The sequence below is a fragment of the Branchiostoma floridae genome, chromosome 8 (genome assembly GCF_000003815.2).
Source record: "Branchiostoma floridae strain S238N-H82 chromosome 8, Bfl_VNyyK, whole genome shotgun sequence".
In the NCBI taxonomy this organism is placed as follows: Eukaryota; Metazoa; Chordata; class Leptocardii; order Amphioxiformes; family Branchiostomatidae; genus Branchiostoma; species Branchiostoma floridae.
This window is the reverse complement of record NC_049986.1, coordinates 19,709,310-19,735,014: the sequence shown is the minus strand read 5'-3', so window position 1 is coordinate 19,735,014 and position 25,705 is coordinate 19,709,310. Positions and strand designations below refer to the sequence as shown.

The following is a 25,705-nucleotide window of genomic DNA, read 5'->3' as shown; positions in this document are numbered from 1 at the left end:
TGCAAAATCTCATCACTTTTGACCAAAAAAAAAAAAAAAACAAGTTTCTGTGGCTTCAATATGTAGGCAATATTTTAGAACAATTTGCATTGTACAGTGTCATCAAAATTCAAATACAGTGGGAGATTTTCATAAAAAAGTATCAAACAACGCTTGGAGTTAGATATTGAGTGGTTATCAGTGACAAGCTACATGCAACAGGGCTTAAAACACTCATAAATAATCTGCAATTAAAAAGAAAGATTGTATACAAACATGCGGTTTGTCAATACTATAATAATGCACCTTGCAAAAAAACATGAAAGTACTGCAAACCCTCAAATGTTGTTAAACCATTTGCCTGGTAACACACTTCTGACAATGACCCACCTCCTTGAAGGGCAGTTTGCCGATCATCTTGAGTCCCATCATCACCATCCGAGCAACCCAGAAGAACAGGATGTCATGTCCGGTTTCCAGTAAGGTCCCGGGGTAGAAAAGCTTAAACTCCTCTGTCTGAAATAACAGATAAAACAACAGCTCTGAATCTGTGTGAATGACCCAGATGAACAGAGTATCATGTGCCCTCTCTAGTAGGGTTTCATGGTACAACAATTTAAACTCCTCTGTCTGAAATAAGAGATGATAAAACAATCTGGAAGTTATAAACTTATATTATAGTCTAACTTGGTCTCAGTAACCACAAAAGGATTTTTGAAGGATGGAAGTTGGTGACTGGAGGATGGTTTAAACTATGTAAAAATGGTCATGACTGTTTTAATGTGGCTTGTGACTCAGGGTGGTTTGCTGTGCCAGGTGGCCCCCTGTGTGTTATAAATCTTTAAAATCATTTCAATTTTATTGTCAACGAATATAACAATATTACCTGGTCTCCAGATAAACAAGCCATATACAACTGCTACCTGTACGGTACCTTACCTGGTAATAAAAAACAAACCTGTTCTGGCCAGCCAAATATGGAGAATGGGAAGAAAGCAGAGGAGAACCAGGTGTCCAGAACATCTTCATCTGAAGCACAAAATTGTTAAATTTGTAAATGCAAAAAAGAAAATACATGTAACATAAATGGTAGCATTTGAATTAAATATACTTGCACATCTTTTTATGAGAAGAGAGAAAGTAGAAAAGTCAGACTTTGTTTGACTTTAAATGAGATTTTGTTTACTAGATCATAAAATGACATATTTGATAGCAAATAAAAGAGGGAGAAAGTCCAGACCTTGTCTGAGAGAGATTTTGTCCTCTGCCACCCCAAACCTCTCAGCAGCCTTCCTGCGAGCCTCGGACTCGTCCCTGCCACTGACCCAGTACTTCTCATCAACATCCTGACCAGGAAAAAACACATGCTTGTCATCCCGTCCATCATCGTTGTTTTGATGTTGTGGTGTTGGAATGTACATCGTGAAGAGATTTTAACTGATACATGTATACGAAATGGTTTTAAAAATGTATTCCACCTATCTTCTGATTTTAATTGCCAGTGAATTTGCAGTTTTAACTTCTTGGAACTTATTTGTACAATCGGCACAATTCAGTCTGAATTTTTCACTGCCAAGTTCGATTAAATAAAGTTTGATTTGATTTGATTGAAGAGAGAGGTACACGTAGCAAGGAGACTAAAGGCACTAACAAACATTTCTTAACTGAGAAAACAACAGCTGATTTTGTCAGAATTTATGAATTTTGTCTCACCACAACGATGTTGCTCCTTAAGAAACTCAAATTAAGGCAGAAAGTGGACGATATTCAGTGGAATGAATAAAATCTGATATGTCAAAACAAAATCCTTGCCATTGACTCAAAGTCTTAGCTGTTCCAAGGTCAATATGAATAAAGGCCGAGAGCAGAATTGAAAACCAAGCCAGACTGAACTGAATACACAGGCATGAAAGATGGTCTGAGACCCAGTCTTTTGTCAAGAAAGACACATGCTTCTATAAGAGACTTACCGCCTGAGGAACACATTAAGCAGCAGGAAAGGAAAGAGTTTAAAGATAATACAACAGTTTAGTGTACTCTATAAAAATACTTTAGCACAGAAGTATTGAAAAATATGCGTCCTTCAGAAATGACACAGTGAATCTAAACTGAAGCCTGTAAGTAACAATTTCAAACAAGGTCTCATGATTGGCATAAAGACCTACTCCACATACCAAATATATGAAAAAAAAAGCAAATTCTATGCAGACACACAGACACAAGCGCACATGCGCACACACACACAGACACACACACACAAACATATACAAATGCTACAGATAAGATAACCTTCTCGGCAAAGGTAATAAGAGTGTTACAGATTGGTTCCTTATGAATCATGAAGTTCCATTGACCTTAGTGCTTCTTACACCCTTTGCTTTCAATTTGTAACCTGTAACCACTCTTCTTTTGTACAACAAACTTCAGGCAACTGTATAAGTTTTGTGAATCCTCTATAACTTACTAGCCTGGGTACCATCCGGATAGTAGTTTGCTCCTATGTTCGCTTCTGCTATCCGTCTGGAGACGTGCGCATTCAAATCTTTTGGTGGTAACGTCAGTTAATAAGCGAAGTAAGGAATGAGTTCTAGAGCACTCGTTCAATGACAACAGCCCGGCGCCTGCATGCGCAAGGGGACGCAGGGCTTTTCCGGTGTTCTTTTCCGGTGTTGGAACACCGGTTGGAATGAGCGTTTGAACCCATTCCATAATTCGCACATGAGTAGGGGCCAATCAACGCGTGCTTCCACTTTTTGTACGATTCCAAACGTTGAGATGGTCCGCGTTCCCAGACGGAAACACAGAGAAGCGACTGTATATAGTGTACAATGAATGTCAGAGCTAGAAGCGACTGTTTATAGTATATAATGAACGCCGGAGCGAACTACTTTCCGGATGGTACCCAGGCTAATAACTTACAGCTCCAGCAGGAACGCTGGGGTCGTCCACGGTGACGAAGTACGCAGGGATGCGGTGGCCCCACCACAGCTGGCGCGAGATGCACCAATCACGGCAGTTCTCCATCCACCGGTACCACGTGGCCTCGTGGAAGTCCGGGATCACCTTCAGCTCGCCGTTACGAACAACCTGGAAAGTCAAGGATTTTGTTAAGGAAAAGGAAAGTGATCTCGATCCAGTTTTAGCTCACTGAAGAGCTAGTCTTCCACTGGTCGTGACAGAGAGGACAGATGCTATGTACAGTATTTACAGGTTCATTGTACCGGGTAAATTCCCCTAGCTCTTTTCGACAAGCACAATGAATAGTGGACCACGGCTTAATGTCCTGTCCTAAGGACTGCAACCCTTTCCGGTAGCGTGCATGCTGGGTGAGCGACACAGCCGGAATCGAACCCACAGCTTCTAGTTCCAGAGGCAGGGCCGCTAACCACTGGACTACGCGCGCTACCTCTAAAGCTTATAAACCAGGTATACAGTTCTATGATGTCTCCAACTAGGGGTGAGTACCAGTACAGTGTACCGGTTCGCGGTGGTTTTATTTTCGCGGTTTTTGTGTTGCCGCTTCACCGCAAACTTAAAACCACCGCGAAAACTTTTCCAAGGCAGTAAGAGACTACAGTGCATAGTGCTACCGCGAACTTATAACCACCGCGAACAGTCCTTTCCCCGCTAACGCGAAATTAAATCCCCGCGAACTTAAATGCATTTACAGTATTTCGAGCCCTGGTAACTGTGCACAGCACTATGTTACAGATGTTACAAAGGAAATTGCCCATGAAACAATAACATGTTTAAGATGCTGTTAAAATATTTACATGTAGTTGTAGCTAAAATTATTGGTCTTATTGTAAGAAAACAGAGAGTTAAAATGGTCCTTCAGAACACAAATTTTCCATTTGTTGCAAGTATCTCTAATGGTCTGTACATTCAGACCAGGGCTCTAGCCAGCGTCCGTTTTTCCGTCAATTGACGGAAATTTGCTGTGTCTGACGGAAAAATTTTATAACCAATCTGTCAATCTTGATGGACAAAAATCATTGGAGGAAGCTACAGGCGGCTTGGGGACGCCGTCCACGGCCGTAAAAGCCACACACTGTTTGTTTTGCTATTGTTATGATTGTTGACAATGTGTGTCGGCGCCCTTTCGCATATTATTATTAAGATAATCTCATTAAAACCTGTTTTTCAAGGTCTCAATGGCAACATTTACTACTTTGTAGTGTCATAGGGAAAATGAATTTTCGCGGTTTTCATGATGATTGGAATTGGCTGACGGAAAAAAAAAATTGAGCTGGCTAGAGCCCTGATTCAGACTGTAGCCAATATCCACTCTCACAGTGTCTAGACTAATTTCCAACCAGACAACTGCCTGAAGCATATGATTCCAAGTGTCCAAAAAAACAGGATGTCCCTAGTAATACAGTGAAAGCCAGTTAATTGCACGTCGGATAAACGCACACTGCGGTGAATTGCACGGAATCCCCAAATCCCAATGGTGGTGCGGTACAACTGGGTAATTTCGCATTCTCGCGCACGCCGGATAATTGCACGGAATTCGCTGGCAAATTGGGTATGCAAATAAGCGACTTCTACTGTAGTTCAATCTTCATTAAACACACTTTATAACCACTGTAAAAAACTGTGACTTGAGGTGACTCGAGCCAATATCCACTGTGTCTAGACTAATTTCCACCCAGACAAGTGCCTGAAGCATAATATTATGATTCCCTATAGTAAGTGTCTAAACAACAGGATGTCCCTTGTACTAGTTCTTCATTAGGCATGTAGACAATGTTTAAGATTACCATTTTAAAGTTTGAAGTTTTGTACTGCCACAGTGCACAATTATCCAGCCTTTTCATAACTGCTGTAGTTGACAAAAAAAACTTTAGAAGGAAATTGACTTTTCTTCTCCTGTGTTTTTATATTAAACTCTTTAAAATCATTAGGCAGAAGTTGACCTTTTCCTCTGTGTATGATATAATTTATAACTCTTCCATATGATAAACAGGATGTCATTTTATTCCTTGGACCCTCCCGGCAGTATATTCAATCTCCCCTCGACGACCTACATGTATACACTGGGTACGTCTCAGTTATTTTGAATACATAATTCAGTATTGAACAGATCTGGATGCATAAAAGGCGAGTGGTCACTTTTCTGTCTCTTTAGGAAGAGCGCTGGTCAAGCAGAGGACACAGAAGCTGCCACCTCAGAGTGTCTTAGTGGGCTTCAGGGTCGTCAACTCAATTTCCAAGGAGGTGAGAGAAAAAAAGATAGTGTTTGGTTAAAGCCGGGCTCTTCAGGTTTCAAACGGACAAACCATGGCGCTGGGTGATGCAGAAAGCCACTAGGTATGTGTATGTACACGTATCTCTGTTTATAATTATAGTGCCCTGGGAAATATTTCCTCCTGCAACTCAACATGTGAAAATGAGTACCTAGCTTCAGATATATTTTTGGGTCGCCCGTCGGAGAGAAATTGGAACACCGACGGGGTAAACTTACTCAGGCCGTCGGTCTAAACTCCCAACCCTACGGACAGAAGCTTCAAATATCATGCAACCCGTCGGTTTGTTTGTGTCCCGAGGGCTGAGAATTTGTCTCCTCACACCGCTCACAGAGGTATAAGGGAGAGGTGTGAAAGGCGTGAATTGAGCAATAATACATCCGCCAGTCATGATACGACCCCGACGAGCTCATATCAATTATCATAACTGACAGTTTTTCAGTCAGAAGGGGTTTGAATTGATCATAAGCAAAATTCAAACCCTAGATACTGGAGGTAAAAACACTTTGTGGCTGATGTTCTGTGACTGATACAAAACTATTTTTTCTTCTTATCATAGGTCTTTAATTTGGTTCTATAGTGGAGCATCATAGCCAAGCAAGGACTGTTCTCTGTCTGCTGCTGACTCTGTCCAGCCTACAAACTGTAGTCTTCTCCACATTGCAACCACATCTTCCTCCCACTGCTGAAACTGTATACAGTAAATTGTGGAATATTTGCGGTTGCTTATAGTATACTCGCAGTTTTAGTGGTAGACTCTCACTGTGGAACTTATGACACCTCAGACTAACATTGTTTTACAACAGCTGTTCTTAGCATTAGAATCAAAACACAGCCCTCTTACTGCAAAATTGAGCCCTCTTACTGGAAAGCGGTGTGTGAAGACTTAAACTGACTGCTGCCCATCGCTGTGTCAGAGACTCCTGCAGCAGTATAATCAAACACTGGATACTACAGTAACAGTAGACCCATACTGGGACACATTTCCAATGCCTAACTGAAGGATACACATGTGAAACCCAAAAGAAAACATAGCTAATATCCGTGACCAATTGCTCCACCCACAGAAACACAAGGACCTCCCAGCCTGCTGTCTGCTATGCTCTCCTCCTAGTAGTGATTGATTACCATGAAACTCATGAGAAACACATTGGAATGACAGTGTCTAATTGGCAATAAGGAAACCTTTCTGACATGTATCCTCCAAAGCAAACATTAGGAACCCTCTGACTAGGGAAAAAGGAAAGATACACACAGGAGATATCTACTCTTCTGCTGGGTGTGTTTCTCTAGCGTTTCACCGGAGTTTCGACTACTAGACTGAGCTTTGGAAGGGGACATTTGTACTTCTGCCATGCTAGAGACTTGTTCTGCCCTATCCAGTCCTGTTCACATTTGCAGGGCCTACTATCAAACGTGACTGAGTTGATACAAATGCACAGCCAATAATTATACTAAAAACAAAGTATAGTTTTGAACACACATTAAACAATGAAAATCAGCATGTCAGGTGTATTCCTACTTTTTTTCCTTGTACCCATTCCAAGGATCACATCGACAAACTGCGACGCACTAAGCTCTTATAGTTATGACCCTAAAAACAGTTACAGTTGCAACAACTGTCAGCTTGTGCAGTTTCCGGACTTGGACTTCCAGAATGAAACAAGCATCGTACTTAAACGGAACAAAATTACTAACATCTCAAACCTCCCAGACTTACCCAAGGTGATGTTAATCGATTTGTCCAATAATATGATCAGTACCATCCACTGGCATTGGTTTAACAGAGCCCCTCGATTATTTGGCCTTCATCTCTCTCAGAACCAGATTGTTCACGTTTCTGGCAGTTTTAACGCTCACTTGCTACCAAACATTTTTGTCATCAATCTCAATGACAACAGGATCACTTCTTTTCGGAAGGAGTCCTTCTTGTTTCCCACATGTAGATACGCAAGCATATACATTGACGAGAACCCAGTCCACTGTGACGAACACTTGTGCTGGCTTCACCACGAGTTGCAGTGTTTGTCGCAGTGTTTTAAGCCGTGTGGAATGCAGAACAGAGATGTAGATGTATCAGTTTTCAGGGAATGTTGTCATAACTGTCCCAGCAGCACACTTTACTACTTTTTACTGAACAGGAATGATAAATTAAGATGTGCAAGTCCTAAACACGTGGAGGGTCAGCAAGTAATGAAAGTACTGGAGGGTCTTTGCAAGTCAACAGTTACTACAGACTCAATGTCAAAGCAGAACACCAGTCTTATAAGTGAGCGAGAAATGACAACTTCAAATTCTACTTATGAGCTTTTGAACACCACCCAAGTGACATTGGCAAGCCACAGCGAGTTTCCAACAAATACGACTTTAGACAAATCCGTGTCTACTGTTCAGTGGAAACAAAAGAAAGTTCGAACAAACACAGGCAAACATTTTTTTGCCGCAGCTTCGGTAGTTTTATTTGTGACAGTTCTGTGGAGGTTGCTTCCACGTGCTAGACAATGTCGATGCAAACGCAGGCAAGCAAAACCAATAGATCCAGTATTGAGAGATGGGCACGCACTTATCCAAAACCAAATGTACGGCACGACCCCACACCAGCTTGCCTCCCAGGAAACCACAAGGAGCGCTAGCCAAGAGGGCAGTGAAAGGATTGAGCCTTACGAAGAAACAAGTTTGGCAAAGATCGCTGATGGTTTGGCAACAAGGAGCCAAGAGAGCAGTGAAAGAATTGAGCCGTACGAAGAAACAAGTTTGGCAAAGATCGCTGAGGGTCAGGCAAACCAGGAACGTGATTCCCAACACCGAAGTCGTGAGGAAAACTCCTATGCGTGTATCAAGGATGACGTACAATCCGTGAGACAGATAGTGGAGGCTACTTGGGAACACCAATATTGTAATGAGGTCAGCAGGTATGAGAGAGTTCCCAATGAACTGGGCTGCACGGGTGTCGAACCATATGCAGAGATTAGTTTATCAAACATCGCTGAGGAAGGCATAACAGTGCAGGTTGATGTGCACAGGGGAGAAGACAACCCAGACTGTCATGGAACGGAGCCATTTCCACATCCTCCATCTGCGTTGCCGGGAACGTGCGACAAAACAAACTCCACGCAAACTCTTGGTGAGACAGACAAACAACGGGACAGCCATCAAGGAGAAACTGAGACTAAAGTGACACCTACGTCTTTAGCTGTGCTAGGCACAAACAACGATGAAATGCAGGGCATGACAGACAGCAACAACACTGCATCCAACACAGGTGCGGATGCAGCAAATGTACAGACCAACAACAAGGTTCTTTCTGCCAGCAACGAAACTGTCTATCAACAGGGAGAGCAAGGCCAAGAAAGTACAGCCAAGCTTGTCGGGTTGCTGACCAAAAGCAAAGCTGTCTCTGCCAGCGATGAGACTGCCTATCAAAAACCTGAAACACGTGGCCAGCAAAGTACAAATAGGGATACCGAACTGTTGTCAGAGAAAAATCTGAAGGACAGCAAAGACACTGTGAATTGTACTTACAATGCTACTTGATGGAGGCTGAAGACCACACGCACTAGTACAATGAATGAAACAGGTACAATGTAATTATGAATGCTCTGTAGACTTTAGACTAGAGATTTGAATTGTACATTATTCTGACCATTTCTGTTATTCTTATATTGTATATGTTTTCAAAGTTATACCTGTAGTTGCTAACTTTGCCAAGGAAACTTTGTTTTCAGAATTGAGTCAAAGTGAAATTGTTTGTAGGTTTGCTGCTTGTGAACATACAATGTATTTAGGGACTTGGCTTGCAGGGCTCGAAATACCACCTGCATTATGCAGGTTAGTGCAGGTGAAATTGGAGCTGTGCAGGTATTTCTAGTGTCTACCTGCACTGGTCCATGTACTGGGTTTTATACATAAATGTCATATGATGTAGGTGTATGTGGACTGTTATTAAGTGCATTAAATGCAACTACTAGTACCTATAAAGTATAAAAGAAAAAAAAATTGCAATGGTTCCTGAACAATTTTAGTAAAACTATGATCCATACTTCCTAAATTCAGAGTGGTGCAGGTAAAATTTGTCTGGTGCAGGTAATCTTCAATGTTACATGCACCAGTGCAAGTATGCCGAAAAAAGTATTTCCAGCCATGACTCATGATCAGGAGGTGTATCTGCCGTTTATCCCACTCTAAATTATTCAATATTCAGTAGTTTGTATTAAAACAAGCTATGTGCGCAAGGAAACAAATATTTATAGTAAAGCACAGAAAATTTGAGAATGATTATTGTATTATCACCTCTATGAAATATCCATGGAGGTTATATTTTACTTTTTTCTACATTTATTCTTTCAGTACTTAGGTACATTTGTAGCTGTGTAATGTGCACAATGTGAGATTTTGTTCACTTCAAAATCTATACATTTGACTGTGCTTGCTACAATTATAGTACAATGTACATACTGCAAGAAGCTGTGGATTGATTGCTATGATTCAGGGACTATGATTACTGACTAGGTCCTGATCTGAATAAAGAAAATGTTAAATGATTAAATTGTGTGATTTTTGTAAACAGGACAACTCCAATTTACATTTTAATAAGACATCAGCAATGCGTACATTTTGATACAAGTCTTGTGCCACAATCTGTAAGGCCACACCGATTTAATTTCTTGGTTCACGGATTCGCTCGCTCCTATTTTTTGGAAAAAAAAATAAAAATAAAAATTACCACTCAGCACATTTTCACCATTAATGAAACCATTCACCAACTTTCTGGTGTAGCAAATTGGCCTTTATATTATAAGCTCCTTAAAGGGTGGGTACAGGTGCTGTTACTGTACAATAATAGTGTTTTTGTACTTTTTTCAAACTGAAAACTTTTTTTCTTTATGTTTTGGATTAGCCGTTACCTTTACCCCAACCATTTTATGATTTTTATTTTTATTTCGCCCTCTCGCTCCATATTTTTTATGAAAAAATCCGTGAACCAAGAAATTAAATTGGTGTGGCCTAAAATGACAAAAAAAAACCCCACTGCTGATCAATACTAGGTTACTGACCAAAAATGCAGTTGTTTCTTTAAAGTTTAATGCTAAATTGAATCTGATGCACAGTAACCAGGGCCCGAAATACTGTAAATGCAGAAATGTTCGCGGTGGATTAATGTTCGCGGTTTTCGCGGCGAACACTGTACCGCGAACTTAAATCCACTGCGAACATTATTCTATTAAGGTATTAGACTGCAGTCAATGGTGTTACCGCGAAATTAAATCCACCGCGAAAAGTCATTTTTCCCGCTACCGCGAAATTAAATCCCCGCGAACTTAAATGCATTTACAGTACACTTTAAATTTGGGTTAACTTGCAGTGGTTACTCGCACCAAAAGAAAATTACTTGGTGGATGCACAACCTTAAAGTTTACATAATATTATGTAAAGCTACGAAAATACAGAAAAAAATTGGGTGCACAGCTTCAATTTTGGGTGCACCTGGGTGCACAAACACCCAGTACTGTAAATGTAGAAACTTTCACGGTGGTTTAATGTTTGTGGTTTTCGCGGCAGCCGCTTCACCGCGAATTTAAAACCGCAGCGAACATTTTTCCATAACAGTAAGAGACTACAGTGCATGGTGCTGACGCGACATTTAAACCACCACGAAAATTCCATTTTCCCGCTACCGCGAAATTAAATCTCCGCGAACTTAAATGCATTTACAGTACAGTCAAACCTGTCTATAGCGGCCACTCAAGGGACTGGAGAAATATGGCCACTATAGACAGGTGGCCACTATAGACAAAATGTTGATCAATTGACCATGAGCAAGCTACACATGATTTCAGTTCCCACTAATCTTTCTCACCAAGTAACATTGTCTCGATCAGTAAATTCACCGACAAAGACTTGCACTTTAATGCTCAAGGCATGCATACCTTCTGCTACCGCCAAAATGACCCTGTTAGGAACTCCAAATCCTTGCAAACTACAATTTCAAACTCGGTGCAGGGTGACATAAGGCAGCAGTATGGTTGCAATAGGCAGTGTTTCTGTATCAACGGGACCGGAAATCGTGTGGCCGTGGCCACGTTGGACAGGTGGCCGCTAAGCCTAATAAATTTCTTAATCATTACGAATCCAAGGGACCGACAAAAAGTGGCCACTATGGCCAGGTGGCTGCTATGCAAAGGTGGCCGCTTATACAGGTTTGACTGTATTTCGAGCCGTTATAACTAAATGGACGATAAACTGACCTCCACAGCAGCAGCAGCCATGTCCTTACAGTTGACGTACCACTGGGGCTTCAGCAGGGGCTCAATCACGTCCTTCGAGCGGCTGGAGGTGAAAAAAAAAACATCATGATGAAGAGCAACATTGTAAAGTCTTGTTCCAGATACACACATTTATTTATGTTTCTATCCATCACACGTTACAAAACATTAGAGAACTGTTTCTTTTTCAATCTTGTGTGTACAATGTACGTCTATCCCTCGCATGACTGGTAACAAAAGATGATAAACTGGATAGTGAGTGAGTGAATCTCAGAGTTCCAAAGTACAAGGGGCATTCAAAATGATTTATTTCTGTGTCTCATCCACAATGCAAAATTTGTTGCATAGTTTAATGAGGTATGAAGCCTTACAGTTACAGTCATGTAAATGAATGTCCACCAAAAGGAAGGAGGAAAAAAATTGAGTCCTCATAGATTTCACAATAGGAGGAACACTTCATTCAAAAAATGACCCAGACCACTCTGATCACAGTTACAGTGTCTTCTTAGATCCCTTACTTGCATGCATCTAGCCATCGATTAGTTTTTCCCAGTACAGATAACTACTACAACCTACTCTTCTCACAGGTAGTTACTACAGCACTACATAGTTACAACCCAGGGTGTTAACCTGCATGTGGGGACCACCATGGGGTTGTCCTTAGTTCCCCTGTAAAGGCTTTTCCTCTTCAGAAATCCCAGTACTGTCATATTACTTTTACAACCTACTCTCTTCTCACTGATAGCTATTACAACTTTACACTACAACCACATAGTTACAACCCAGGGTGTTTACCTGCATTGTGGGCACCACCATAGGGTTGTCCTTAGTTCCCCTGTAAAGGCTTTTCCTCTTCAGAAATCCCAGTACATATTACTTTTACAACCTACTCTCTTCTCACTGATAGCTATTACAACTTTACACTACAACCACATAGTTACAACCCTGTTTACCTGCATGTGGGCACCACCATGGGGTTGTCCTTGGTTCCCCTGTACAGGTCCTTCTCCTTCAGAGCCTCCAGCACAGCCTTTCTGGCATGGAAACGCTTCATGCCCTAAAAGTGTAGGAGAACACGAGTGAGTGAATGTGATCTCAAATCTGTTCAGCTCAATAAAGAGCTAGTCTTCCACTGGTTGTGACAGAGAAGACAGACACTTTGTACAGTATTTACAGGTTCATTGTGCCAAGGAATTTCACCTGGCTCTTTTTGACAAGCACAATGAACAGTGGACCAAGGCTTAACATCCTGTCCTAAGGACTGAAACACTTTCTACTAGCAGTATGCATGTCAGGTGAGCGACACAGCCAGAATCAAACTCACGGCTCCCAGTTCCACTGGCAGGGTTTAACTACTGGACCACACACACTAGTATAAGTGTTACAAATTCACACCATTTGGCTGTGAGGGGGACGTGTTTGGAGGTCAACAAGTAATGATAACTCAAAATTTCTATCATTAATTAAACAAAAAATGGAAGAATGATAAATGTTTGGGAAGGTTACAAGGAAGTGAACCCTAACCTTGAACCTGTCCCCACACTGGTCTGTCATGAGCCCGTTATCACCGATGATGGTGATGGAGTCCAGGTTGTTCCTGTTGCCGCACTCGTAATCGTTGTGATCATGGGCAGGGGTGATCTTCACAGCACCTGGGACAGGCACATGGAATCATCAGAACATGATGTACAGGAATCTTGGAGATTTACAAAAATACGTTGTTAGCCAAGGAGCATTGGAATAAATTTGCAAATGGCCATTCTAGCTGGAGATGCACACTGGCCAGGCAGCTAAATTCTGGTGATGTGCAGTGCAGAAGAAAAATAGATACAGAGAAAAGAACTTTACAACAGACCTGAGTCAGCTTACAGATGTATCCTATTTGGCATAGATTGTCATTCTCTTATAGGACTGTTTAGTCGGTGCTGTAGGGCTGATGTGAATTAAAGTTTTGCCATGGCCGAGGTTCATCATCAGATTCGATACTGCTTAGCCCACAATGTTGACTGACGAGTATCATGTATAGATGTACTATTATTATATATATCATTAACCAAAGAACAAAAGAAGCGAAGACCACAATGTCTACACACCAACCCAAAATCTGGCACTGGACATCTTGTTCTAATCTATTGCATGGTAACGTTACTCATTGAAGAAAAATTAAAGTAGATTTTTTTTCAAATACACACAAACTTCCTGTCCCAATAAGTGCTACAGGTTGAAATTATTTATCTGTCTTATGCAAAACAGGTGTATTTTATAGTAAGTTACTTGAGATGGATAATATTCAGCACTGCCTTACCGGTGCCAAACTCCCTGTCCACAAAGTCGTCACACACGATGGGCATGCGGCGCTCCAGTAGGGGGTGGAGGACGTACTTCCCATGGAGGTGCTGAAGGTAGGCGGAGAAGAAAAATCCAGAATTGGAAATGGAATTATCTTTTCCTTAGCAATGGTTGCCACAGAAACGAGCTACGCACTTCCAGTGATCACAAAATGAAAACTCTCCTGGTGATTGTGACTTTCACTAAGTTATTTGAAGTTATGCTGGTTTATTTCATTTTGGGCATAACTGTCTCATTTTCATAAATTTGCATAAAGAGCCCTATAACCATGATGTCCCACCTGGACCATAGAACAACATACCTCAAAATGATCGGGAGACATCATGCTATCATTCTATGGTAGTGAACTAATTATGTACTGGTTGTGCTACAAATCAACATTTCTAGGCCTCCTCTGAGAATCTCTTAATGGACTAAATGGTTGAAATAGCCAGCATAATTCCAATCGTTTTTTTTCACAACAATATCATATCTTTGCATTAAAAAAACAGAATCTGATACATGTTGTCTAGTATTTTCATAAAAGATCAGGTTAGATGGTTGTACCTTGTATCTGTCGTCCTCCGGGTGCACAGCGACTGCCGTGTCTCCCAACATGGTCTCAATACGGGTGGTGGCAACAACGATCTCCTCATCTGTGGAACACAGGGAAACAAAATGTGTTATCAAGTAAAAGAAAAAAAACACTGGTCACTCTATATGTGTAACGGAGCAATTTTCAATTTTCAAGAGCATAAAGAATGGAAACCCTCCATTTAAACTTGTTCCTGTGTGTACTGGAGACACATGAAACAGAATAAGCCGATTTATAGGGGAAAAGGGCAATAAAATTTGAGTTTTTTGACGATAAGAAAGATTTGAGCATCACCCAGTCAGCTGAGCCTTCCATAGCGTAGGCAAACTCAACAAACTCAAACTCAATCTTCACCTCATAACCCTAAACCCTCCACCCTGACCCCTCAACTCTAACTCCTCTACTCTGGCCCCTCCTCTCTGACCCCTCTTCTCTGACCTCATTTACCCTGACCTCATTTAGCCTGACCCCTCCACCTGACCCCTCCACAGGGTAGGCAAACTCCACCATCACACCGAACTCGACCTTCTCCTCTAATCCTGACCTATCACATCTGCACTCCTCCACCCTGACCCCTCCACCCTGACCCCTCCACTCACCTGACCCCTCCACAGGATAAGCAAAGTACACCAGCACACCGAACTCGACCTTCTCCTCATAGCCATGACCTATCAACTCTGACCCCTCCACCCTGACCCCTGCACTCACCTGACCCCTCCACGGGGTAGGCAAACTCCACCAGCACACCAAACTTAACCTTCTCCTCATAACCCTGACCTATCAACTCTGCACCCTGACCCCTCCAATCACCTGACCCTTCCACGGGGTAAGCAAACTCTACCCACACAACAAACTCAATCTTCTACTCATAACCCTGACCTATCAACTCTGACCCCTTCACCCTGACCCCTGCACTCACCTGACCCCTCCATAGGATAGGCAAACTCCACCAGCACACCAAACTCAATCTTCTACTCATAACCCTGACCTATCAACTCTGACCCCTTCACCCTGACCCCTGCACTCACCTGATCCCTCCACAGGATAAGCAAACTCCACCAGCACACCAAACTCGACCTTCTCCTCATACCCCGGCACAGCCAGGAGGGTACGTCCCGGGATCTCCTTCTTATCAACCTGCAGGGAAAGGTGTGGGTCAGAAAACTATCAAATTTGTTCTGCATTTGTGTTAAATTTTAATGGGGGGGGGGGATTGAAAATGCTGTTTTTGCTCTTTTTCCTCACAGTGGTTTTGGTTTTCTTATTTCCCAAAGTAAAGTTTCAGTCAATGCCACCGACAGGACAGAAATACACATGTAATAAGCAAGATACCAATCCTTAATGAATAACTTTTTCCAGAGAATTTTCCGTTCTAACATCAGCTGCAGTGAAGTAATTTTGCAGGGTATGTTTACTGCACTTATCTTAAGATATAAAAAGGGGCTTGGTGAAAACAATTTTTAAAACATACCTCAATATCAGAGATGGCAGACTTGAGCTGACAGGACCAGTTGACCAGACGGTTGCTGCGGTAGATGATCCCCTCGTCATGCAGCCTGATGAACACCTCCTTCACACAGTTGCACAGTTTCTGCAGAAGGAATAGAAGAAGTTGAGCATACTGATTATGAAGTTTATAATTGTCATTCAACACAGGAAAGTGCTCACCTTGAATTAGGGATGCGTACCGGTACGCTGGACCGAATCCGGACTTTCAAAAACGTTTAGGTTCAGGTAAAAAAAAAACATAACCCAAGTGATTCGGTTCCGGACTTGTAAAAAATGTCCTTTTTGTTCAGTTACTCAAGCAACGGGATATGATTTTGGAAACGGTGAGACGTTTCATATCTAGTTGCTTGAGTAACTACTTTTTGGCATATCTTATTACCTGGATGTCTAACCTTCATTGGCGTAGGGTGCAGACATTTTTCCTCCAAGCCCCCTGTTTCAGTCTACTAGTCCCTTTTCATGATCTGAGACCTAAGATATTAAACTGCCATAGCCTAAGTCACAGAAAAATGACCTTTGACCTCACCTCATCCATGGTGAAGGCTGCACGGTCCCAGTCCACCGAAATACCCATCAGCCTTTGCTGCTCGTAGATCCGCCCTCCTTTCCTGGAGACAAACAGATTTTACAGTATATCAAGACCCTTTTTAGTTTTTTCAACAGGTTTGTTCAATACACGGACCATTTAACCACTTCTAGGCAATGAATTAAGCTGATGGATGGTGGAAATTATTTTGCTAGGAGATAGCGGTGACCACTGGTTTTGATTTAAAGGTTTGAAGATTGTAAATAGGAGAGAAACAGTTGTCATAGAGAGGGTTCCATGGTTTGGCAGTCCAAGGAAAGAAGCTGTTGCTGTAGAAGGACTTTGAGACTTGTACTTGAACAGTATTACGATGTGAGCTAGAAGAAAACCTAGACTAATGTTACACTGAAATTCAAAGTTGCACAGCACTTTGTGAGACTGCGTGGCACAGCGGCAAAGTGTTTGGCTCAGGACCGAGAGGTCTCGAGTTCCAATCCTGCCGTACCACCGATCTTGTGCCCTTGGGAAAGGCACTTCACACAACTTTCCTCAGGTGAAAATGAGCACCTAGCTTTGGCTAGGGCCATCCCTTGGATAGGACGTTAAATGGAGGTCCCGTGTTTGGGGAGAGCCACAGGGTTAAAGAACCTGTCGCACTTATCGAAAAGAGTAGGGGACCTTCCTGGTGTGAGTGGATCAAACCATTCCGGCTGAAGATGGGTAGGGAATTTGCAGAGCAGCCTTCGTAACCCCTGCTTTGCCTATTGGGTCAGTTAGTCCTCACTCTTAGTGAGCAATTGAACTGGTCTCAATCATGATATTTCTGACCTAGGGCAAACAGATGTTGTTACAGTTACAATGTAACCCGTAACCTTGGAGTGGCCTTCAGGTCACACCTTGAAATGACCCTCAGGTCTTGTTACATAGTGACCATTAAGTAAACAAAAAACTTTAAGCATAAGCATGTCTAACAATACATGCATATGATTTTAAATACTGCTTAAATTTAGCTGAAAATTATCATGATATTTCTAACAGACTTCTGTAACAGTATTTCCCTTGTCTTTCTCGGGGGGAACATACAATGTGAGGATGCTTTCTATAAAATCAAGCTTTAGAGGCTTATAAGAAATTCATTAACAATAATTACTCACTCATTTTTCCACTTCCAGACCTTCTCCACAAACTTTTCCCTGCCGATGTCGTGGCGAGACAGGCCCTCTTCCCGCTGGAGTTTCTTCTCCACGATAACCTGGGTGGCGATGCCAGCGTGGTCACAGCCGGGGTTCCAGAGGGTCGTCTTTCCTTTCATTCTGTGCCTAAAACATGAATTGAAAGTTATATGAAAATGACATTAAATCTTGTAGTGAAAAAAACACACCCTTTGGGAGTCATACTGCAGCAATGGAAACATGGTAGCTGCTGGCACTTGGAGAGTTATCACAGCCAGGGTTCCATAGGGTCGTCTTTCCTTTCATTCTGTGCCTGAGACATGTTATTGAAAGTTATAAAAATCTTCGTGAAAAAATACACCATCCATATCAAGGAGCAATTGAAACTAAGTAGACGTAGCTACCGGCACTTGGAAAGTTACATGTATTACAGCCAGGGCTCCATAGTGTCATCTTTCCTTTCATTCTGTGCCTGAAAGATGTCATTGAAAGTTACAAAAATCTTAGTTAGTGAAAAAACACACCCTTGGTATCAAAGTGAGCCATACAGTGCTCAGTAATTGAAACTAAGTGGCTTGGAGAGTTATCACAGCCGGGGTTCCAGAAGGTCGTCTTTCCTTTCATTCTGTGCCTGAAATGTGTAATCAGAACAATGGTTTCAGTTTTGCAGCTCAGAAATGAAAACTCTAGCCTGGGTACCATTCTCCGCGGTCGGCTTTGGGGTGCTTTACCCGGCACCCACCTGCTTCTGTCAGCCTGTCTGATTAGCTGACCTTTGAGATTTTGCTGACAGAGCTATAGCCGGCCTTTTGAATTTACCCCGCCCGCGGTCGGGGCGCGACTAAATTAATCTAACCCCGTAAGAACTCCACCGGCCTGTATCAATTAACTGTACGGGCGGCCACCCCTACACCGCCGAGTGCCTCGATGGTATGGTACCCAGGCTATGAAAACTCAGGATCCTCTGAAGTAAAATGAGCAATGAAACATGATGAGCACAATCATGTTTTTCTCAATTGAAAGAAAGTGACCTGGCATGTGGAGTCCTAGGGTTAGTGACCCAGCTTTTGGAGCAAGAGCTGGGGAGTTCAAATCCCGGCTGTTGTTGCACAACCTACAAGCATGCTACTGGAAAGGGTCGCTGACATTAGAACGGAACGTTAAGCTGTGGTTCCCTGTTTAGTGTGTATGCCGAAAAGAGCTGCAAATATTAAATAAGGGAATTTCTCCAGTACGATGAACCTGCTAATACTGTACATAGCGTCTGTCTTCACGGTCACAATCAGTGAAAGAATAGCTCATTTGTTCGTTGAGTTCATTTGAGCTAAACTGACTCAAGATCATGATCACTTCAAGAGAACTACACATGTGCAAAGTCTAACATGTATGAGTGAACAGCTCAATACAACAAGTTACTAGAATGCAGACCCTCACCATCTGGTGATGCTATCCTCAATGGCGTTGGTGAGGGCATGACCCAGATGGAGCGAACCTGTCACGTTTGGAGGGGGGATCACCATCACAAACTGGCCCTTGGGGTTGGGCTCCGTTAGACTCTTCCTCTGTGGGATTAGATAAAAAAACAAACAAATAAATAAACAAGTCATCATCACAAACTGGCCCTTAGGGTTGGGCTCCGTTAGACTCTTCCTCTGTGGGATTAAAAAATATATATATACAAAAATAAACAAACAAATAAACTAGAGTTCGGGGACCTCATACCTCCATGAAATATTCATTGCTTTTTGTGGATGTTATGTATGTTGATGGTTGGTTGTATTTAAGAGTAATGGATATTACTGTTATGGGTATCTGCTTGGAGCAAAGCCCATTAACAAACACTTAAAGCACGATGCCTGTTCCAATATATCGCAGATATAGGGGTGATTTTTGATATTATTACATCGATTATAACGACAGATACGGCACCCAAAATCTCATCGATTCGAGCTTTCATTACACCTCACCAACACAACAAGTATGAAACCAATCCATCCAGCCATTCTTGAGTAATCTTGTATACAGACAGAGACACCCCCAAACAGCTGTCACCATCTGCTTGGAGCTAAGCCCATTAACAAACACATACAGCACGATGCCTGTACCAATATATCTCACATATAGGGGTGATTTCTGATATTATTACATCGATTATAACGACAGATACGGCGCCCAAAATCTCATCGATTCGAGCTTTCATTACACCCCACCAACACAACAAGTATGAAATCAATCCATTCAGCCATTCTTGAGTAATCTTGTATACAGACAGAGACACCCCCAAACAGCTGTCACCATCTGCTTGGAGCTAAGCCCATTAACAAACACATACAGCACGATGCCTGTACCAATATATCTCACATATAGGGGTGATTTCTGATATTATTACATCGATTATAACGACAGATACGGCGCCCAAAATCTCATCGATTCGAGCTTTCATTACACCCCACCAACACAACAAGTATGAAACCAATCCATCCAGCTGTTCTTGAGTAATCATCTACACAGACAGAGACACATAACAGAAAATATAACCTCCATTCCATGACATTTCATGGAGGTAACTATAAGGAAGTCATATAAACCCATAGGGTTGGGCTCGGTTAGACTTTTCCTCTGTGGGATTAGATAAACAAATAAACAATAGATAAATAGGCCACCATCACAAACATTTCCTGAGTGAGGTACAGTACAATGTATACTATACAATCACAAAATCTAGATACTAGTATACAACAAAATGTGGTGACAGCTGTACAGACTACAGACATTCATTCTAGCAGTATCAGTTTACAAAAAATCCTTAATCAGCAGTAAAAAAACATTGTTATTTTCCATGAGCTTTAGGTATGAATTTGAAATGAAGTTTACAATAATTACAGAATATCATCTTTAACTATTCTTATCTACTAGTAGGTTTCAACTCTACATTACTATATCTAATAGGCCTGAAATACTAGTAGTACACTACTCACCCCATACTCTGGTTTGAAGAAGCCTTGTTTTTCCCACCAAGGATACCATGCTGCCTCTACGTACCTAGGGCTGTAAGCATTGGGCATCTCACTGGCCACATCTGTAGTACAGAAAACTGGATAAGTGCACAGCTAGAACAACAGGAGTCAATTTGATCCATGTATACTTTTTTGTTGAAAGTTCTCTGGTTTTATATGGCTTTGTACAACAAGGACTCAATCTGTGCTGACATACTGCGTTTATCAGTTCCATTTGTAAACTTTTCAATCAATAATATAATACATGTAACATTAGATTTTTACATGTATTCTGATTATCATTTTCCTAAAGAAAATCAGTCACTTCAATCATAGAAGACTTCTAGTGTTGTTTTGATGGAATGACATATCAGGAATGAATACATGCGTTCCAAGGTCCAATAAAAATGTATACAGTAATTAAAAAGAGTAGCATAAAATGGTTTAAGGTTATAAATAAGTACATCATAAATACACAGAAAATGAATGCATATTACTGTAAATGCAGAAACTTTCGTGGTGGTTTAATGTTCGGGGTTTTCGCGGCGGACGCTTCAACGAGAACTTAAAACCACCACGAACATTTTTCCATAACAGTAAGAGACTACAGTGCATGGTGCTACCGCGAACTTAAAACCACCTCGAAAAGTCCTTTTTCCCGCTACCGCGAAATTAAATCCCCTCGAACTTAAATGCATTTACAGTAACAGTACACATTCCAGTGAAATGTTATGGTTTGTGATGCGGCGGACGCTTCAACGAGAACTTAAAACCACCACGAACATTTTTCCATAACAGTAAGAGACTACAGTGCATGGTGCTACCGCGAACTTAAAACCACCTCGAAAAGTCCTTTTTCCCGCTACCGCGAAATTAAATCCCCTCGAACTTAAATGCATTTACAGTAACAGTACACATTCCAGTGAAATGTTATGGTTTGTGATGCAACACATGATGTATCTTTGACATGCCAGTGAGTATTCATATCTAGCTATTACATCATCTACCTCAGTATGACAAATAAGTACATCTGACCTTTCTTTTCCCCATGGGGTGTTGGGATGTCGTAGGTCACGACCTCCTTTTCCTTCTTCTTCTCCTTCTTTTCTTCAGACTTTTTCTGTGGAAAAATTTAGACACATAAATTTCATTTTCAATATATGAGGATGCAGTATTTGCATAGGAACATAATGGCGGTTTTGTTTATATCTTATCATGACTGATGAAAGTAATGTAATGTTACCAGCTGCCACTAGCACTGCATGTCTGCAAAGCTGGTGTGTCAAACCAAAAATCAATACTAGTGTAGATATGGGTCATTTGATTTCTCTAGAAATTTGAAGAGTGATCTATAGAATTAGTATGAGCAATACGATAACTTCCTAACATTTCTTCACTAGTATTTAATTAAGGGCAAATGCATACAGTAACATTATTTTGTAACTACCAGTAATCCATATCAAAAGTAATAATCATAATGCATTCGTAGCTTTTGTACTTAATCTACAGTAACAGCATAAAAGCAAAGAATAACAACAAAAACACATATTCGTTCTGATTATTGGCTAATGGCGATATCGCCCCTCCCCTTCCACACCCTCCATAGTGTACACATGGCCAGAAAAGGGGGAGGGGGGCTATTGTAAAAATACATTCATTCATCGCCACAACAACACCGATCACGGTAACACTACGTTAGATTAGAAGCCTGTCTCTCACCTCGCCTTTTTGTGCAGCCATCTTTTCCTGTTTTGCTTTAAATTTCTCCATCTTCGCCTTCTGTTTCGCCTCCTTTTTCAGCTGTGCTTCGGTCTTCTGCACTGCCGGTTCCCCGGCGGCCGCTCCTGCGTTTGCCGCCGCCGCCGTCGTTGCCTCGGGCCCGTTCTCCATCCTGGCCGATGTCGTGAGGTGGTGCGAGAGTTGTAAGACTCTCGGAAGTTCCTTAAGAATCGCCCTAGTCTTGAAGACGACTTGAGCGCAGTGTTGCATGCGGAAGACCGGACCTTGCGATCTCACACACTGCAGGGGATTGCATCATGGGATCGGGCGTGACGTCATCGCGGGATTGCACCATCTCAGTATTCTCCAAGCAGAGGTTGGGTGGCGGAGATAGAAGTCAAAGAATAAGATGTGAAAGAACCCAAAAGCTCCTTGAAAGAACAATGTATAACGTTAGGGTTTATTGTCTTGTATACCATGATCTGCATTTTGTTCAACCTTCGTGACCATTTGCCTTCGTGACAAATACAGGGAGTGTCGCAAGTAACGTTACGTCAAATGACCTGAAATTTGATATGAAGGTGTGTGGGTCATGTACCCATATCAAATTTCAGGTCATACGGCGGGTTGTGCCCTTAGCTTAGCTGTCTGATAGGCATCGAAACGCAAGCAGGGGTGATGCATTACTGGTTGTGAAACTGGAAATATCCTAGGTCATATTTAGCTACCAACTATTAAAACCGGATGAAATCATTTGCGGTACATGTCGGATGCTTTTTAGGTCTATTGATTGCACATTGTTTAGTCTCCGCATAGCATACGTAAAATACAAACGGGATTTTTGGACCAACATTTCTAACTGATGTGTGATCTAACTGCTGCGTGACATTATACTTCGGCTGTGTTCGGCATGTTTAATGTTTAAAGCTATTAGGCTCAACATGCTGTGCTCAAGAAGAGCCCAGGAGTCGAGCACCCCACAGTTCGAACAAAATATTCAACGTAGTCTCAAAACCGTTTGTGAACTAAGTTCGAACTATGGTAAAAATTGCCCACTGTCCGCTTGTACAATTGCATCTCATAAAGGTATAGAAGATTGCATCAACATCCATGGCGTATTACTGGTGTCAGATAAGGCCAAAGCCCATGGGAGTCATTATTTGCGGATTGTGTGTGTCTCCACCAGACGTTTATGACTTTATGTTGTTTGCGCACGACGTCGACTGAGTCCCCCTTAGATCTGGATATGATAAGATGCTGTTTGCGATTTGGATGCGCCTCCAGCTACGGATCATCACCTTTTTAGTTCTACGACTGAGCACGAAGAATGGAAAGAATCGATCTATGTCTTTCTATATACATACATTTATCTCTCTATACACATATTCTCTCGCTGATATATATATATATATATATATATGGCAGTATGGCATATACATATAGAGAGCAGCCTTGACATGATGATATGAGGGATGGTTGTGCAGCAGATATGAGCGGTTGGGAGTCTAGTCTTGAGAACGAACCTGCTGTATGGCCACTCGTAGGTCTCCATGTATCGCTATTTACTGGTACCAAAAACCTTGAACACACAACTGGGCAAGTGTAAAATGGTTAGTCGAGAAGAAGTCGTAAAATTCCCCTGCAACAACTTAGCGCCACCACATTAAGTTTTGCTTTGAATATTTCATGAGCATTAACTTTTGTATCTTTGTGTCGTTAGATACCCATACATGCATCTGGAGAAATATGTTATTGCATACAAGGGATGATTGTGGTCCAGATATGAACTGTTGCTAGGAATAGTCTACCTACCTGTGTAGCCACACACACGACTTGTTTATGGCATAGTAATGGTAAAAGCAAAATGTACCTGTTTTGTACGCCTACTTTATTTCCATCTGACTAACCAACTATTGTCCCTGTCTCCTTTCTTCCTTCAAGATGAATCAGCCGACACCTAGAAACGGGCAGTGTAATGTTATCTGGACGACAGAAAAGTACTGGGGAGAAAATATTGGAAACACCAACGACCAGATAAACATTGATTTCTTTAAAGAAAAGATGGTTGCTAAGTAATAGAAGCTTGAACCCAAAAAAGAAAAAGATTCTCGTTTTACTGGCGTTTTTTTGCAAGTAACATGTAAATTTAGATCCCTCCCCAAATCATCATAGGTTCGTCCTTTTTTTTATTGATGCACCGTTGTGTTGACGTTGCGCAGATACCAGTCCTGAGTACAGACGTTAGGAGTCTGACGTGGCGTTGTTGCGCAGGAGGGACTGACGTTTGTCGTTGCATTTCTGGACCTGACATCCAACAAGGAAAAAGAAAAGACGTAAAAAGCGCGTTGACCGGACCAGGGACATCAGTCGTACGGGCCCGGTCGCCTCTGCAACCGTCAGCTCTGAAGAGCGCGGCCGTCACTAGTCAAAAGAATGGCTTCACGGAACGGTGTTGTGGTCAGGTTCACCTACTGTATCATTCTTCTCTCTGCAGCAAATGTGAAAGGTAGGCTCTATAGTTGCTATGAACAAACTGCGAGTCGTTCGTTATCAAATTAGACCATATTTGGCTGGCCACAATGATGACGTTCATCCATATCTTAGTCTCCCTAGCAGCCTTTACCAGTCCACCCTTTTCGTAGGCTTCGTTTTCTCCAATGACACATCAAGTCTACAAAATTGGTTATTGTGGCCCAGTCCAAACGAAAAGAATTGCAGTTTGAACTGATATGACCGAAAGCCAGACTAGTTGAGCCTAGTTCGGCATATCTGATGTCAACAGTTTTTAGGCTCAACATGCTGTGCTCGAGAAGAGCCCAGGAGTCGACCCCCCCCCTCACACACACACAGATCGCACAAAATATTCAACGCAGTCTCAAAACTATTTTGAACTAACTTCGAACTATGGTAAAAACTTGCCCACTGTCCGCCTGTACAATTGTATCGCATAAAGGTGTAGAAGAATGCATCAACATCCATGGCACACTACTGGTGTCAGATAAGGTCAAAGCTCATGGGAGTCATCATTTGTAGGTTGGGTGTGTCTCCACCAGACCGTTTATGACTTTATATTGCTTGCGCATGACTGGGTCCCCTTAGATCTGGACATAATAAGATGATGTTTGCGAGGTGGGTGCGCCTCCAGCTTTGGATCTTTACCTTTTCAGTTCTGCGAGCACGAAGAATGGAAATGATTTAAAACATTAGTCATCTGATACTGGCTTGAAAATAAGACGACAAATTTCGTTATGTCTTATGATATACAATAATTCAGATGAAAGGTAAATAGATATTCCTAACATTTAACAAGAAATATAACTGACCTTACATTCCTTAAGTAAAACTAGAGTTCCACAGAACACATCCCTT

General features: G+C 41.9%; 1 protein-coding gene across 2 annotated transcripts in view; it reads right to left on the bottom strand.

Moving 5' to 3' along the window:
• LOC118420737 (valine--tRNA ligase-like) overlaps positions 1-22,675 on the bottom strand; it is a 28,656-nt gene extending 5,981 nt beyond the window's left edge. The window contains exons 1-18 of one of the 2 annotated variants that reach the window (XM_035827694.1): positions 22,337-22,675; positions 21,653-21,737; positions 20,600-20,700; positions 19,056-19,183; positions 17,604-17,768; positions 16,450-16,531; positions 15,886-16,005; positions 15,443-15,551; positions 14,387-14,475; positions 13,797-13,887; positions 13,016-13,143; positions 12,445-12,548; positions 11,474-11,555; positions 2,899-3,066; positions 1,950-1,952; positions 1,220-1,325; positions 938-1,008; positions 370-495 (exon numbers count right to left, since the gene is read on the bottom strand). In XM_035827694.1, the coding sequence (XP_035683587.1) occupies positions 370-495; positions 938-1,008; positions 1,220-1,325; positions 1,950-1,952; positions 2,899-3,066; positions 11,474-11,555; positions 12,445-12,548; positions 13,016-13,143; positions 13,797-13,887; positions 14,387-14,475; positions 15,443-15,551; positions 15,886-16,005; positions 16,450-16,531; positions 17,604-17,768; positions 19,056-19,183; positions 20,600-20,700; positions 21,653-21,737; positions 22,337-22,606 (2,028 nt within the window). In that variant the 5' untranslated portion in view covers positions 22,607-22,675. The remainder of the gene's footprint in view (positions 1-369; positions 496-937; positions 1,009-1,219; positions 1,326-1,949; positions 1,953-2,898; positions 3,067-11,473; positions 11,556-12,444; positions 12,549-13,015; positions 13,144-13,796; positions 13,888-14,386; positions 14,476-15,442; positions 15,552-15,885; positions 16,006-16,449; positions 16,532-17,603; positions 17,769-19,055; positions 19,184-20,599; positions 20,701-21,652; positions 21,738-22,336) is intronic. The other variant, XM_035827695.1, reaches the window with a different exon arrangement.
• Positions 22,676-25,705: the final 3,030 nt, after the last annotated feature.